The 17,799-nt window shown below is 41.0% G+C and overlaps 1 protein-coding gene across 2 annotated transcripts; it reads right to left on the reverse strand.

Moving 5' to 3' along the window:
• Positions 1-318: 318 nt before the first annotated feature.
• Positions 319-17,376, reverse strand: klhl15 (kelch-like family member 15). Of its 2 annotated transcripts, XM_047612285.1 has the most exons (10): positions 17,103-17,167; positions 15,987-16,074; positions 15,170-15,279; positions 14,658-14,796; positions 13,668-13,856; positions 13,354-13,578; positions 13,099-13,260; positions 8,361-8,570; positions 7,801-7,991; positions 319-6,243 (listed from the first exon to the last, which is right to left on the reverse strand). In XM_047612285.1, exons 3-10 carry the CDS (start codon positions 15,187-15,189, stop codon positions 5,484-5,486), a joined length of 1,896 nt encoding a protein of 631 aa, XP_047468241.1. In that variant the 5' UTR covers positions 15,190-15,279; positions 15,987-16,074; positions 17,103-17,167; the 3' UTR covers positions 319-5,483. The 2 variants fall into 2 exon arrangements, with proteins under 2 accessions (XP_047468241.1, XP_047468240.1); XM_047612284.1 differs by lacking the exon at positions 15,170-15,279 and having other exon boundaries at positions 17,103-17,376.
• Positions 17,377-17,799: the final 423 nt, after the last annotated feature.

The raw sequence follows: 17,799 nt of genomic DNA on the forward strand, positions 1-17,799 counted from the left end.
GATTACAGACTGTGATCTTGACTGTATGTTTGTATAAGGACCTCTTCTTTGACTGAGTGTCTACAACTAGATGCTGTTTCACAATGGATTGACCTTTACAGAGGAACGACACCAAGGGAAACCAGAGAAAAAAAGCTGGTTTGTCACGTGTGAACACGGCTTAAGACTGAATGCAGACATTACATGGTATCAGAAATGGGATAAAATATCATGCAGTTGAGCAGATGTCAAGAGACTTCACTGAGCAGTAAAATGTGAAAAGTACGTAAAGGAACTAAAAAACAGTAAACACACATAGATGCAAAAACAGACGGGCAGTTCAAAGTTGACCAATATGAACATTTATTTCTGGAAAGAAGTTACAAATCGTTTCCAAAGAGTTTCTCTACTCAGATTATAAGATATGTTTATCTGTTTTTACTTTCTTTTTCAGATACAGTCGCTGTAGCAAGGTATGTTTTTCTTTTTAATCCTCTATTCTGTTATCCTACTGACAGACTGGTGGACTAAAGGATGCTGCGCTATGACTGGGTGTGCCTCAAAAACAGTAGTAGTACTTAACTGGTTACAAGTTTCTTCTTCAAATGGCAACATAAGAGGAGGAGGAGGTGGAGGAGGGAGGAAGGGGAGCAGTGAGCAGACTGTAGTGGCACATGTTCATGATATCAGCTGCAGAATACAGTGAACATGCAGGACATGTAAGGAACGCATACATGTTTTCCTGCATGTGTGGAGGTATTTAAAGAAAAAAGTGTTGTGAAATATTCTAAATTTGGCAGATTTCACTAATAAAAGTGTTGGAACTTCAGGGAAATAGATACTGAAAAATCATTTTTTTCTTTTTATTCAGTGTCACTGATTGTTGTTTAGCATCTGTTTACAAGGACTTGATTAGCTTGATTTGTCGAAATCTGATAAAACCGGTTCCTGGTTGGCTGGTTCCTGCTTTTCAAATTGCAAAAGTTTGCTCCTTTTTTTTTCTTACATTTTACTAATTACATGATTAATCTACTGAGAAAATAAGTTAATTTCCAAACATTTATCAAGTTGACACAACTTCTCATGTTCGGTCAAACCATGTCGGCACATTGTAGTCCTTTGCATAATTGTTGTCGTTTTCTTCTGTAAATTCAGCTTCTGTTTAACATGTTTTGATTAGCTAGAAATGACAAAACCTTATACAAATGAAACAAGTCAAGTAGTTTGAGCACAAATGTCAAATATTTGCTGGTTCCTGTTTCTCAAATGTGTTTGTTTAGTGGTTCTCTTTAGATTTAAACCTTTTAAATGCATCACCGGGGGCTATTTTCTTACATTTTCACTACACAATTGACTGAGAAAATAATTATCAAGTCACTCTCAAACACAGAGACTCTGTTGACTCTGAACTCTGTAGTTGTTTCGATTTGTAGTCATTTGGTTGTTTGTCTCTTTATGATGAATTTGCAAACTTTGGGCTATTCTTGGACATTGCATTAACTACACGATTAATTGACTGAGAAAAAAAAGTTGACTTTCAAACTATTATAAAGTCTATAAAACTTGTCATGTTTGTGGTAGAAGATTTCTACCATTGACACAAGGTGTTGAAAGATTTCCCCTAAAAAGAGACGGCTGTAAAGCTGCAGCTAAGGAGTGGAGAACTTTGGAAGTGGACAGCTGAAACACTGCTGGCTGAAGGAAGTATGAACTAGGGTTTTAACTCCAGTGAAATCTGATCCACTTGAATTTAAAATATGCTCAAAGAGAATTCACATACGGTAAAATGTAAAGCAGCTGCAGGCATAATTTTCAACAGTTTTATCTGAGTTCACGCACTCATTTCAGGTCTGCAAATTGGAAGAACAGCATCCATTCATGAGGACAGCTGGTCGAGGACAAGACGAGCAACAATCTGAAAACAGCGCATTCCACAAAGAAATTTTCATTGTAATAAATAATCCGACAGCTGTTACTGCATAGCTTGGTGAAGAGCAACACCTCAGTAAAAATAAATAACTTAAATACACAGCTAACAGAGAGAACAGCATTAGTATGTGCTCTAGCCCTTTTCACAGTTGGCTCATGAAAAAATTTTATAAAATAAACATGATAAAAAGACGGAGCTGGACCCAGAGCACGGAGAAGACTACTGAGATGTGAATAAATTCTGACGACCTCTCAATGTCTGAAATGAACACAGCTGACTGCCAAACACAAGAGCAGCCAACATATTGGCAAAAAAGAAAAGAATAAAAACATAAATGAATGAATAAATAAATAAATAAATAAAAAATCATTAAAACACTGGCATGAAATTGTCCTACGACTGATTCACAGCTGCAAGGATTGGTTACACTGCGTTTCACTGGTTGTGGTTTCAAGTCTAAATGTGAAATGTGTAGAACCTCTCACACCATCAAACATCTACAAGCCTTCCGAGAGTTTAATTATCTTTCAGAGGAAAATGCAAAATTCCTCTTCTGCTCAATGAGAGTTTTATTGATTTTGGCACAGAAACTTAGTAACTACATACTGGATCATAAGAGCAGGTGGATTTCCGACACAGACTTTTTTTTTAATCCATGAAAACAGGTGAAAAATCAGAGCTCAAATTAGAGGACTAAAGGAAAGTGACGCTATGGATAGCCTGAGCTTAAAGCTGTGTTTTGCTGTTCGTTTCCTTTGACAGGAGCTTAGCCACATAATTGTAGTAAATTCTGTGTAAATAAAACAAATCTACCTTTAAATCACATACAACCATGTCTCCAAATGGTTGACATGCTGTATAAATACTAAATAAAATCAGAATGCAGTGATTTCAAAGTATTTTAAACCCTATATTTAATAAAAAAAATATAAAAACTAAGCTCATCTTGATTTTGATTATGTTTCGTCGGAGAGCAGGACAAAAACAAAAACATATGACAGATTACTTTATGAAAATCACTTTCAGTAAAATTGTTTTGAAACTCAAATTTCTTCAAATGAAGGAGGATTTCTTATTGTCATCTTCTATAACTGCTTGTCCTCTAGAGGATCCCGGGGCTGGAGCCTATCACAGGTGTCATTGGGTGAGAGGTGGGGTTCACCCTGGACAGGTCACCAGCCTATCACAGGGCTAACCTCAGACACAGACGACCATTCACACTCACACCTAGAGTCAATTTAGAATCGCCAATGAACCTGATGAGCATGTCTTTGGAGGGTGGGAGGAAGTCGCAGCACTCACACAGACACAAGGAGAACATAGAAACTCCACACACCTGATTTAAACCTGGAACAATCTGGTAGTGCTAACCACCACCACCACTGTGCTGCGATAAATCAAGGACTTGTGAATTGGAATTAAATCAGAAAATTTAATTGAGAAAATCAGTATTGATACCCAGCCCGAGCCTAGTTGTTTAGAAAGTCAAATGTTTTTAAATGTGATCCAAACAAGGAGAGTGTGCAGAGATAAAAAAAAAAAAATGTGTTTTTCTTTACCATGTTTTGATTAGCTTGAAATGACAAAACCTTATACAAATGTTTTCCATTCTTACTTATTGTGGGATTTCAGCTGGAACTCACTACAGAGCCAAATGCATGTTCCTGTTATTTTGACATTGTAGTCAGTGGGCAAGAATTAAGAACAGAATCACTTTTATTCAAACTTTTATCAAGAGCAGCCCAGAGTTAATTGCAGGACTTTTGTATTAGATAGTATGCACTAGTGTACCTTATGTTTTGGGCAAGTGAGTGTAGGTGTTAACAGTGTTCCAACTTTTCTATAAACTCATATTTTAACTCAGCACCACAGTTAATAAGCTCTCAACTTAGTTAAGGCTAAGTTTTAGTTATCTTCATAAACATTTTAATTAGATTATTCACATTGTAAATAAAGTAGTTGCTGAATTTGTTCATGATGGGGAAGAGATCATAGGACCTCATTTCCAGACACTAGCTAACTTAACATTTTTTGTGTACTGATGGGATTTGGTGATTTGGCTAATGGGCTGTGTTTCAACGAAAATCCTTGCTTGCAACTGGACAGTCCTCCAACCAGATTTAAAACAGATTTAGTTTTTCTTAGATGACACAAGTGATTATGACCATCACCACACGAAGCCAGCCCAAATGATCTGACTAGTCAAGCAGGTCTCTTGACTCCTGACCAAAAAAAAACAAAAACAAAAAAAACAAAAACAGGAAAGACAGGTCCGTCTTTCAGGCTGTGCAAGGTCGCCTTTAAATGACATAATTAGATGTATGGAGTTGTGAATGTTAAACAAAAAAAACATTTTATTTAATTTTTTTTTTTTGTAGGTAAAATGACCCTAATTACCCTTCTGGAACCCCCTTTTCCTTTTACTGCTTGTATACTTGGGTTTTCCACAGTACACCTGTACTGGTTTCTTTACTGTACGAAAATGTTCTTGCCTGAGGTCCATTTTCCAAATGCCTGAAGTTGCTGCATTTTTTTTGTTTGTTTTGTTCTAGTCAGCTGGAGAGTTGATTTCAGACACTGATAAAAATCTCCACCATTACAGACCACTGTAATACTTGAGATGCTGGGTAGCTGCTAAATCTGTGTGTTTATACACAATAAGAAACCAATAAAGTGCAGGGACTATCGACGCGAGTGAGTAAAGAATTGCTACTCTAGAGCTTTGCCGTGCTAGCCTTGAACATCATCATCCACATCACGAGCGGATGAAGAAGGAGCCTTGGTGTACCGTGTAGTGTTCTCTAATTAACGTATGGGAGACAGGAGGATGAGGAGGACGAAAATAAACAGGAGCATGTTATGGTGGAGCAAAGTGCAAAATTAGGACTGGAAGCTGGAACACACTGGAAGCGAATTTCACTGATTGAAGCAGCATCTTAATATTTTAGTATATTTTAAGGTGTCCTTTGTCTACAGTGTTTAGGCTAGAAAATTAATCACACTACAGTATATAGTGTTTATATAACTGATTGTATGCTTCCTCTTGCCATTATATATCTTATAGGACATTTTTGGAATAGTTTTTACTAACTACTCGATTAAAGGTCATTAAATATGGAATCAGAGGCAGCAGGCTAAGTAATTTAACTAAACTGAAATCTGTGGTACAGGTTTGGTGGATGTTTGGTGGGATGTTACTGTTAAAGCAAGTATTCAACGCTTCCAGTGCGTTTCTGCAGCAAGCCTGACTGGACAGCCTAAATACAGTTGGTGAGTAGTAGACCAGAAAAAAGCCCAAACATAAACCAGCAGAATGAAACCTTTTTTCTCCCAACAATCTTTTTTTTTCCCTTAATTTTCTGAGAAAGCTAATTCTGAAAATGTTCATGTGACATCTCGTCACGCTTTCATTGTCTTCGTTAAGAAGAGCTATGGCTCCTAGCCCTCTTTTTCTCACTTTTAAGTAAGTGCTGGTCTCTAGTTTTAAAAGCCTGCATGTCAGTTGAGTCTCCCAATCAGAGACTTAAGTCCTGGAACAGAGCATTTCCGTTTCTATAAAAGGAGGCCACAGACCTCAGCTGCAGCGTCTCACGTGCTCTAGCACATATTCTGGGAAGTGCAGACTGCACACCTGCAGACCATCCAGTTTGCAAGGCATCCTGGGATATTCGTCCTCCTTCCACTTGTTTTCGTCTGGGTCGAAAGTGAGAATGGAGTCACTGTAGTGGCCGTTGTAACAGAGTCCACCCAGCACCATGATCTGCCTGTCCAACACAGCCACACCATGGCCGCTGCGCCCAATGGGCATGGAAGCAAGGATGGTCCACTCGTCCGTCTCTGGGTCGTATACCTCCGTGGATGGGCAGCCCTGTGACTCAAAGGACGCTCTCAGGATCACACACACGCCTCCAAACACGTACAACTTCCCGTTGTGGGAGATCATCTTGTGGAAGCAGCGCGCGTAGTTCATTTTTGATTTGTTCTCCCAGCAGCTAGTGTGCGTGCCGGGCAGCAGTGGGCCACGGCTGCTGCGTGTCCTGTGTGAGTCCGACCCGCCCGCGCTCCCTCCTCCGCCCCCACCACCTGCCTCACGTCCTGGGTCAAACACACACACCTGTTTGGAGGTGGAGGAGGAGGTGATGCCGCCTGTGATGTACAGTTTACCATTAAGCACCGTTCCTTCGTGACCATACTTGTTGACAGGATACGGGTCCACGAACTCCCAGCGATCCTCTGTGATGTCGTATCGTTCTGTGGAGTAGAAGGTCTCATCTCGCGTGCGACCAGCCACAGCATAAATAAACTTTCCAATGACCCCCACGGCAAACTCTGACCTGCAGAGAAGAAACGTGGGGGAAGGAATGTGTAAAAATGACTGAAAAGCCTGTGACCTTCAGCAAAGTCGACTTGAAATGAACACAATCTGAAAAAGAACACAAATTCATATATTCCATTGATGCTCTGACGCTGCCAATCATTATCGCCCTATATTCCACCTAAATATTTGGATCTGACACCTCTATAATGGACAATCAGAATCAAATGATAATTAACCACTGTCCCTGGCCCAAGATAGGTAGTCTGTCTAGTGACGCCCTGGTCACTGGACGGAGCAGCAAAACAATGAAAACAGAAAAAGTACCAGCAACTGGCTCCTTGCATGTTGTGCATACTGACATTGCCAATAGGCAGCCTTTGCTTTTTCATCGGGACAACAAACGTAGTATGAGGCTACATCTAAGGACAGTGCACAAGAGGAGAAATAGACGTTTCAGTGATGCAGTAGTGCTGAAACAGCACGGCAGAGAAATTATAATGAATATGGAAACTTCCAGGGTTCACTTATAATCTTTGTTTTAAAATAACTGATGTCAGGGCACATCGATACATTTCAGTGAGAGAGAGACTTCACAGCTTGTTCCAAAATATGTGTCATCTCCCCAAGTCATGATGCACACACAACAAACAGCTGTTCATGGTTCTGATTCAGCATAGGCAGAGATCCGTAAGAGACAGCATTAGTTATATTCTACTGACCACATGATGGTGCTGTTTATTTACATACTGAGCAACTGAGCTCTGCTGTAACGTACAGGCATGTGGAGAAGTATTTTAATGCCAGGTGTGAACACAGATACTTAAAGGGAACATAGCATGCAATTCTCACTTTTAGTGAGAGTTTTTTCAGCCATGTGTGACAATGCCATGTCCCTTCACAGCTTCAGATCGCCACTCCTTCCCTTGTACACGGGCAAGCATTGGATACACATCTACAATGAAGTGGTCCTGACATGCAAGTTGCTCTGGCATCTCTACACCAAATCCAGAAAATTACTGGAAAATCTGCTTATTGTGACTGTTAACTGTACCACAGATATGTAGTGTAGCTACCAATAAACTGTACTACAGCAGGACCAAGTTCACCAAACATTCATAAACGTCTTGATCAAACCTTTATTAAAGAAACTTTTCAGGGGTGTTGTTGATCTGGGTTCAAGCCAAGTACAAATAGATGGAGTATTGTGGCTTCAATGTGCCGTACTTGATTGATATGTTGAAATGGGTATCCCATATCCCCTTTAAAAGGTGATTTTTTTTAAAAAAAATCTTATTTTCCAGGTTGGATGTAAATTCAAGGTATGAACGGTGTCCAATTGTCAAGGCTAACATAGTGTGTTACTAGTGCCACTAGAATGTGTTCATATGGAGAGGAGACAGCTGATACATTACTGTATTATTAGTTGTGTGAATGTAATTAAGCTGTGTTGTCTATTTAGTTGTTTTTATTGTATTTAATTACATATTTGTATTCTTTAATAGATTTCAATTGATGGATTTAGATAGATATCTAGATTCCAATAAGCAGTATTCAGCGATCAGGCTCATCTAACCTGGGCACAGACATGTCCGCCATGCGCAGCCAGGAGTTCTGCCGAGGGTCGTAGCGGTAGACTTTGGAGGAAGCGTGAAATTCCCCATCAGGCCCGAGCTCCTCTCCGCCCAACAGGAAGGCAAAGTTGTTGACAATAGCCAAGCAGTCAGGTCGCAGCGGCACCTGAGGGCCCTCCAGCTCCCACCACACCTACAAGCATAACGGCATAAATCCTTGACAGAGTGATGGAAAAACTCCAACTAGAGTTCGTGAACTACGATACATTTTTGATTTCTTAATACTAAAATAGCATTTGGTGACTAGCTGCAACTTCAGATATTATTTAACCTCTCGCATAAAAACTCATGTTGAAATTGTGCTACATATCTAGATTATTATCCAGAAAAAGTAGCAAATCTTCACATTTAAAAGAAATTAAAACAAAAACATATTCACTACTACACAACTTTCAGGAACTCTGGTCAAGATATAAGCATAAGCTGCAAAATGATGTAGTTATCTCTGCTCCATGAAAAATGTATTATCATTTAAAAAGTTACGAAAAAAAGCAAGCAGCACCTTTGGACGCTGCAGCAGCAGGATTTTGCTGTTGACCATGCTGTGGCCGATCATTCCCCTGAAGACAGCGGTCTGTGGACGGACCGAGCGGATACGATTGGAGCGGGTCTCCACCAAAGGCTGCTGGTTGACATCATGGAAGTAGCTGAGTGCCTGGTCGACCTCCTGCCTCAGCTGTCTGGAGTAACGGTAGAACTCGGATGTCTTCACCTGAGAGAAAGATTCAAGACAATGTCAGCAAACCTGGAAATCTTTAAGGGGTTATTTGTAGCCTCATGGAGCGTTCTAGTTCGTCTTAAAAGTGTTTTAACATAAAGGGCTTGTGGAGACTGCAATAAAAACTTGACTGATTAATATTTTTTCTGCATAAATCTCTTAAAACACTTCAGCACTTTACAAAACTGCCAAGAATTCAATCGTGTTTAGGATTTTAATCCTTTAAATGCCAGTTTGATTACTTAATGTCACTGTTGCTTAAGATAAAAAGTCAAGTCAAATGTGTCATTTTTAGTGTTAAATATTAAAATCAGCCATTTCCCCATTATAAGACCTATGTGTAAAATGTTTATTATAACGTCGCTGTCCGATGAAAAACACGTATCTCCAAATTTCTTTTTTTCATACCCGCTTTTGATACATGCTTTTTGACTAACATTTCTGACTTTCAATGGAGATACGTTTTAAATAGATTGCGTCTTAGGCATCACTCCATCGGTCATATAGATACCGAACGTGTCAGTTGCTACGGTAGAATACAGACATGTTGTATACTGTAGAAAGCCAAAAACATCAAAAGTGGAGATACGTGTTTTTCATCGGACAGCGACGATAAGTTTTAGTGTTTGTGTCATGAAGATTAGCAGGCTCCTTTAAGGTGTGCGTGTGTATTCAAAACCATTTATGCATTCTTTTTAAGAAAATACAAATATGGGCCCTTTCTCTTACGGTACTTCACTCAGTATGTTTACATGTACATGAAATTATTGTCTTAATCCGGCTTCAACTGGAGAAGTTAAGTGCATGTAAACACATTACTCTGACTAAAATTGGAGTTCTCCTTATTTAATTAAGACACCCAGATAATGTGATTGCATGTAAACTAGAATCGCATTCAGGAAGTCGAATTTCAAGCATAGCTCGATTAAGCAGTGCATGTAAATGCACTGACTGTGAAGAAAACACAGCAGTTTATGCACTCCTTGGTTGTCAAAAGAATGAAATGACCAGACAACTAAGCCCTAAACAGCTTGTCACAGCTCCGGGCCCTGTATGCAGCCTGTACACATCAACAGGGAGTGTGTAGAGGTGGTTAAGACCTATAAGTATCTGGGTCTACAGTTGGTTCACATACTGGACTGATCAGCCAACATGCCGTTTAATATCTGCCGGAAGGTGCTGGACATGTTCTACCAGACTGTAGTTGCCAGTGCCTTACTCTCCGCTGTGGTGTGCCGGGGAGGCAGGACTAAAAAGAACGACACCTTGCAGCTGGACAAACTGATACAGAAGGCAGGCTCTGTGGTAAGGGCAGAGCTCGAGTCTGTGACATCAGTGGTAGATACATGGACCTTGAACAACATCTGTTCCGTCATGAAGAATGTCTACATGACACCATAGTCAGGCAGAGAAGCTCATTCAGTGACAGACTGCTGTCTCTGTCCTGCAGCACGGACAGGTTGAGGAGGACATTTGCAGAAGTGAAGTTGCTGGTTGATTCTTACTTCAAAGAATGGTTTGCATTTTGTTCTTCTTAATGTGTTAATAGAAAGTTTGACCTGATGGTGGTGCTAGAGGTAAAGGTCATATCATCACCAAAACCAGTGGGGTCCATACTCTTGTGGTCATTGATGTTGTCAGTAAGTTTGAGAAGATTTGTATGAAACCTTTACAAAATACATTCATTCTATTTAAAAGTCTGCCCTGATGGTGGCGCTAGAGGGAAGGTCAACTCACTGGTAGGTTTCATTATCAAGGGATTTTTTTTTATGTATTCAACAAATAAACAAAGTGTCTGACACAAAAACTTGGTCAACAATTGATTGATAACAGGTGTTGCAGTAATCAGGTCTCAGTGTGGCTAGAGATACTGAACTTGTGTGGAAAAACCACAGTTATTTTTTTTTTCACACAGGGTCATGTAGGTTTGGATTTTTTTTCCCCCATTAATAATATCTGAAGACTGCATTTGTGTTTACTTGTGTTATCTTTTGTTTGATGATCTGAAACACAAATAAGGAAGGAGACCAACACTTTTTCACATCGCTGTATCACCAGAAAAAAATATTTTGTTGGACCAACTTTAGTTTTGTTTACACGCATTGCTGTGGCATTGTCTCGATAAACTTCTGTGCTGTTACAAGATTTATTTCCATCCAGTGTTGCATTAATTTTTCACGAAGATATTGTGTTGATGGTGGGAGAGTCTGACCACTGCACGAAGCCCTCTCCAGCACATCCCAAAAATTCTCAATGGGGTTAAGGTCTGGACTCTAATCTCTGTGGTCAATCCAAATGTGAATGAAAATGGTCGTCTCATACTACATATATGCAGTGCTGTGCAAAAGTTTTAGGCAGCTGTAAACTAAGAATGATTTCAAAAATGAAAGTGTTAATAGTTGATTTTCAATCAGTTAACAAAATGCAGTGTGTGAACAGAAGAGCAATCGAAATCAAATCAATATTCGGTGTGACCACCCTTAGCTTGAAGGCAAATAGATTTAAGTTACAATTGTACACAGTTTTTGGAGGAACTCGACTGGTAGGTTGTTCCAGACATCTTGGGGAACTAACCGCAGATTTTCTGTGGATGCAGGCTTCCTCAAATCCTTCTGTTTCTTCATATAATCCCAGACACACTCCATGATGTTGAGATCAGGGCTCTGTGGGGGCCATGCCATCACTTCCAGGATTTTGTTGTTGTTCTTTACACTGAAGCTAATTCTTAATGACCTTGGCTGTATGTTTTAGGTCTTTGTCATGATGTAGAATAAATTTGGGACAAATCATACACCTCCCTGATGGTATTGCATGATGGATAAGTACCTGTCTGTATTTCTCGGCATTGAGGACACCAAATCCCTAACTACACTTGCAGAAATGCAGCCCTGAACCTGCAAGAAACCTCCACCATGCTTTACTGTTGCCTGCCTGACACTTATTATTGTACCGCTCTCCACGTAACAGGCAGCACCCGATATGGAAGATATGGTTAGAGGCCAAGATAAAGGCAAAACGGAGAAAAGTTAGTTGGCTAGCAGAGGAAAAACAAGGACCATGCAGGCAGAGGCCAGGAGAATAAACAAGTTGTTCTCCACTGAACCAGCCAAGGTGTATTCTCAATGGCAGTGGAATAACAACCCACCAAGAGATGAGATGGAAGCATACTGGAAGGACATATGGGAAGGAGAGGCATCACACTACACCAGTGCCCAAGCAGCCTCCCAGAACAAGAACCAGTAACCATCTCAATGGCAGACATCCAAGAAAGAGTGTCAAAGATGAAGAGCTTGTTTACACAAATAGCTAATCAGCCAATGACATGGCTGTATTTCAATGCATTTATTCATGTAGAGGTGATCAAGACAACTTGCTGAAGTTCAAACCGAGCATCAGAATGGGGAAGAAAGGATTTAAGTGACTTTGAATGTGGTATGGTTGTTGGTACAGGATGGGCTGGTCTCGATTTCAGAAACTGATCATCTACTGGGATTTTAATGCATATCCATCTCTAGGGTTTACAGAGAACGGTCCAAAAAAGAGAATGTATCCAGTGAGCAGCAGTTGTGTGGATGAAAACACCTTGTTGATGTGAGAGGTCAGACGAGAATGTGCAGACTGGTTGGAGATGATAGAAAGGCAACAGTAGCTCAAATAACCACTGGTTACAACCAGGGAATGCAGAATACCATCTCTGAACACACAACACGTCCAACCTTGAAGAAGATGGGCTACAGCAGCAGAAGACCACACCGGGTGCCACTCCTGTCAGCTAAGAACAGGAAACTGAGACTACAGTTCACACAGGTTCACCAAAGCTGCAGAACAGAAGATTAGAAAAAACATTGCCTGGTCTGATGAGTCTAAATTTCAGCTGCAACATTCACTGTGTGATGTAGGGTCAGAATTTGGCGTAAACAACATGAAAGCATGGATCCATCCTGCCTTGTATCAATGGTTCAGGCTGCTGGTGGTGGTGTAATGGTGTGGGGGATATTTTCTTGGCACACTTTGGGCCCTTAGTACAAACTGAGCATGGTTTAAATGCCACAGCCTACTTGAGCGTTGTTGCTGACCATATCCATCCCTTTATGACCACAGTGTACCCATCTTTTGACAGCTACTTCCAGCAGGATAATGCACCATGTCACAAAGCTCATATCATCTCAAACTGGTTTCTTGAACATGACAGTGAGTTCACTGGACTCCAATGGCCTCAACAGTCACCAGATCTCAATCCAGTTGAGCACTTTTGGGATGTGGTGGAACGGGAGATTCACATCATAGATGTGCAGCTGACAAATCTGCAGCAACTGTGTGATGCTGTCATGTCAATATGGACCAAAATCTGAGGAATGTTTCCAACACCTTGTTGAAAGTATGCCGCAAATAATTAAGATAGTTCTGAAGGCAAAAGGGGGTCCAACCTCTTGCTAGCAAGGTGTACCTAACAAAGTGGCCGTGAGTGTGTATATAATATATATCTCAACAGAATGTTGTTAGATGGGGCCTTTGCACTTACTTTCTCGAAGATGTTGGCGGGAGTCATGAGACAAAAGCGGATTGACTGTACAATGGTGTCCGTGTGCCTCCAGCGCCGCCGGTCGTGTCGTAACCATGCCTGAACAGCTTCATACAGCTCAATTTCTGGGAAACGACTCAGAGCATCACTGTTCAGGTAGGCCTGGTTCACAAAGAGAAGGAGAGAGCACTTAAATTTCGTATCGCCCAAGTGAACTTTGGATTACTGAAAATGAACCGTACAAACGTAACAGACCTGCAGTCTCTCGAGGCTGAGGTAGGACAGAAAGTCAGATCGGCTCATGAGGGGAACAAAGTTGTCGAGCAGGAAGTTGTCAAGCTGCTCCTGGACGCCCTCCACACCCACGCTGAAGTCCTCCAGGAGGCGCATGACCTCAGCACAGTTTTCCAGGCAGATCTTGGCAAGCAAGAATGAGCAGCAGAACTCCACTGCCTCAGTCAGCTGGACGTACATGGCTGCCTGGAAGGTCAGGAAGAGAACAAACCATCAACACTGCGCTTAAATAAAGAAGTGAACCAACAGTGAACAAGTAATCACGAGTGTGCTACCTGCAGGATCTCCTGGACAGTGGGCATGCTGAGCTCCAGTGAGCCATAGTACATGAATCTGAGAATGTGGCCGAACCCAGCAGCTGTCAGTCCCTTCATGTGTATCTTATCCTGGTCCCTCTCCCTCATGTCGGCTGTGAACATTACCCGGAAGTAGTCGCTCTGGGTGGCCAGAAGTGCCTTGTGGGCCTGGATATATAAAAACACAAATTAGACATTTACACACAAGACAATGCACCAATGTTAGCCAAAGCTTTATAGTGTCTTTTTGCCTATTGATCTTTATCGAGTGGAGTGACCTTGTATGTCAGGAATGGCAGTGCTACACCTCAGTGAAGAGGGGGAGAACAAAGGACAGAGAAAATGTAGAAGGATGGACAGAGGAAGGGAGGCATGCTGTGCTGGGAGGAGCTGGTGGAGTGTAGGATTTAAGTCCAGAGGTTTTATGTGTAGATCTCTGGAGAGATGGGAGAGTCCCAGAGGGTAAGGGTGACCCAATAGAGGACCCAATAGAGGTCCCTTCATCTACCATTTTTAAGTTAGTCCAGTAATGGAGACACAGATCTGTGAACTATAAATCAATTCCGCTGGATTTCTGTGTTGACTGTAAAGAGACTGCAACCCTTCACGATTCCAGTCTTATTTTGTAGTTTCTACCATAAATTTGATGAGAGTTTGAAGAGACTAAACAGGCCATAAATAAAACTTGGTTTATACTACGAATACTACACATTTTTAAGCCCATATCGCCCATTCCTATTGTTCGGCCACAGAGGCACGTGAACAAGGTAATGGATTTCGGACCAATCACAACTGTTAACCTCTACATTGCCACATTTCTGGGGAGGTGTACTTTGGGTTATGCCATAGAAGTGACGCACAACTATAAATTAGGCTTAAACTATCTTTTTTTTTTCCAGATTAGGGCTACATTTAAAATTGTATTCTCTTCACCTCTCTTTTTATGTTGTGGCTAATCGCTGTATGTACCTGGAAGTGGTGCTCCTCTATCAACAGTGTGACATCCAGCAGCAGACGCTCCTCATACAGCGCCCGGAAGCCCGACGACACACTCCCATCGTGTACCTGTGACAGGTACACCTCCACATCCGCCCCCGACATAACACACCTGAGGGGGTGGAGGAGAGGAAAGAGCAAGTATGAGCATATATAGTTGGTTCGAGCATAAAGAATTAATTCAGCATGCATCAAGATGTCAAGTCCATCCTAGTTTTGTGTGAGAGTACTGCTGGAAAACAATGACTCTGGGGCTGGAAGGCCATTCAATAGGACACTTAGCATTTCAACTGCTGCATCCTAACAAGCTGTTACTCTTTCACAGCCAAACATAAGGTGCACCAACACAGCGGTGGAAAAACCCACTGCAACACAGTCCAGTTGATGGGTCCAGCATGAAAACACACATTAAAACGTAGAGAAAGAAAAAAAACACAGAAACACACATCATCATCTGCACACACTCATATACACAGTACACTCACCTCTGATTGGCCACGGGCATGTCAGAGGGGGTTGTCCGAGCCAATCAGAGGACAGTGCCCCTTGTGTCCAGAAGATGCTAACAATATCCCTTTTTCTGACCGTCAATCACCTGGACGACAAAGCCAACACAACGGCCACATTAAAGCAAGAACGTCTGCTTCAATCTGCAACTGCATGGAAAAAAGTGTGTGGACCAACTGAGAATGCCATTTTTGACAGTCAGGTGTCTCCTGTCCACATACTTTCTGCCATTTTGACCATGTCAACAATTTAATTATCATGTTGTTGTTTTTCACTACAAGAGACAAAATCATGATGACTGCAGGTAAAGTCAGTAGAATTAATTGAAACCAAGCACAAAATCATGCATGTTTAAGCAATACACAAAGAGAACCATGAAATAATATTAATTAATAATATATTAATTAATGTAAAGAATTATATGTGTACAATGAATGGGATAGGGAAAACTTGGCATCTTATGGTTGCCTATTTTGTCAGATGGCTGCTGTTTCAACACGACTGAACATGAGTAAAGAAAGGGGATTTAGTGTGGGACTGTTATATTAGAATCAATTCATTACTGTACCTAATGTTTGGTCAAGTGTGTTTAACAACCCAGCTAAAGTTAAGGATTCTGTATCTTGCTCAAGGGCTTTCACACATCATATCATGTCTTAAAATACAGAGGATAGAAATGAAGCAGATGGAGGAGAAAGGGATGATGGAGGAAGCCGGATTTTGGCTATTAGTGACAGGAAAAGCGTTTGTGTGTTTGTTTATTTGTTTGCAGTGCTGCAAGGACGAAAGTCGTACCTTTTAGAGCCCGGGCGAACAATCACAGGCTTTGACAGCTGAGTGCTAAGGGGCTGCTCGCATTTCCTGTGTTTGTGTTTCCCTGGCTCTGACAGAAAAAGAGGCAAAAAAGGTGCCTTAGAGGTCCATTATTTTTAAAAGATACTTACTACATATTTTCACTTGTGACAAACATGGTAAACATTTAAAAGCTGTTCCTAACAATTATTTATTAACATTTTTTATGAAAGCATACATGCAAAAACCAAATATATTTCATTTGCAATCATTTATGACAACCAGAAGATCTACAAATTTGTAAAACTAACTGGCAGCCAAGTAATCTTCGACTACTTTTGATTATGATTACTCAAACTGACCATCTAATCAATAAAACATTTCTACGTGTGAAATAATAACTGTGCAAGTTAAGTAGCTAGAGGTGAACCGAGGCTGAGTGATCTCTTCTCGGCGGACATTTAACAGCAGTCCGGTCTTTAAATCGCTCAAAAACTTGTATGTAGTTTTGTAGTACGATATGAGTGACTAGACCTGTGTATGGAAAAGGATATTAACGGGTAGACGCTCTACACAACTAGTAACAAGACCTCAGTGGCTCATGCTGGGCTGTAGATTAACTTACTTATAGCATAATTGACTTGTTATAAACAGACGTGTTATTGTGTCCGTCCGGAATGCTAAAAGCTAAGCTAACGTTGGCAAAAGAAGGTTAGCGGCGCATCTTCGTGGTGTTCAACTACGCTTACACCGACATGAGCATCACTCCGGCGGGATAGTGGGCTAGTCTGTATCGCCTTAATTCATTTTTTGTTTTTTTGTTTTTAAACAGCGAGTAGAAAGTACGGTTCACGCTGATATCAAAGCCCCAAAACAAAGGCTACACATAACGGTACACATTCAGCTCCAATAAAGGTAAAGCCAAAGATGTTAGCTAAGAATCTAGGGGATTTATTGAAGAGAAATATAATAAACACAGATAAATCTATTCGGAGCTAACTTCTTGACTCGCCGAGCTAACTGTCACGATTCTCTGCGGTAATGACAGGAGCTACAGGGGATCCGACACCTGCTCGACCCGGGGGCTTTTAGCTTAGCTGCTAAATCCAGCCGCCTCACCTCGGCGGTGCGAATCCCCACAACCCCTCTTCGACCAGGCAGCTCTGGCTCCTTCGGACATGAAGTTGCGGGTTCGATTCCAGAATCAAGAAAGCGGTTTGCAGCGGTGCACTGCCATATTATTGTTGTCGTCCCCTGGCCAGACGAAGATACCCCCCACATACGGATCTAAATTAAACGGGTAAAAAGCCAGAGCAGTCCAGGCTTTGCGGACGCCATTTTCTGAGCCGGCGTCATTTCCGTTTTGGGCGGAACTGAAGGGCGTAGTGCGATGGAGAAAGATCGTATGTATGAAAGATGTAACACTTGGGGATAATCAACTAAAAGACAAGCAGAACAGGTACAGAGACTTAAAATGACCATAGAAGATACTGAAAATGAAAACAAGAAGACAGAAAATGATCACAAAATGTCTTAAAGTGATCACAGAAACATATCAGTTGACCAAAAAGATGAGCAAAAGGGTAAAAATACATTCAAAGTAACCTAAAGACTCAAAACGAAAACAAGGCTGAAAATGACCACATTTGAAATAACTGTAAATCATGCAAAACGACCATAAAGTTCAGAAAAATATCTACGAGAAATCAACGACATTCAAACTATAAAATGATGCAAAAGAATAAATAATAATAAAAGAATAAGCAATTCAAAAATAAAAACAGGGAGATAACATAACATATGACCACAGATGTAA

This window comes from Mugil cephalus, chromosome 18 (genome assembly GCF_022458985.1).
Source record: "Mugil cephalus isolate CIBA_MC_2020 chromosome 18, CIBA_Mcephalus_1.1, whole genome shotgun sequence".
In the NCBI taxonomy this organism is placed as follows: Eukaryota; Metazoa; Chordata; class Actinopteri; order Mugiliformes; family Mugilidae; genus Mugil; species Mugil cephalus.

Bases quoted from the DNA above. Each gene is read 5' to 3' on its own strand.
- klhl15 (XM_047612284.1), bottom strand. From the start codon at position 17,163: ATGTCCGAAGGAGCCAGAGCTGCCTGGTCGAAGAGGGGTTGTGGGGAT. The intron at 13,579-13,667 runs GTAGCACACTCG...CTGACCTTCCAG, and splicing joins CTGTCCAGGAGATCCTGCAG to GCAGCCATGTACGTCCAGCT. The intron at 6,244-7,800 runs GTTAGATGAGCC...TCTTCTCTGCAG, and splicing joins GCGGACATGTCTGTGCCCAG to GTCAGAGTTTGCCGTGGGGG.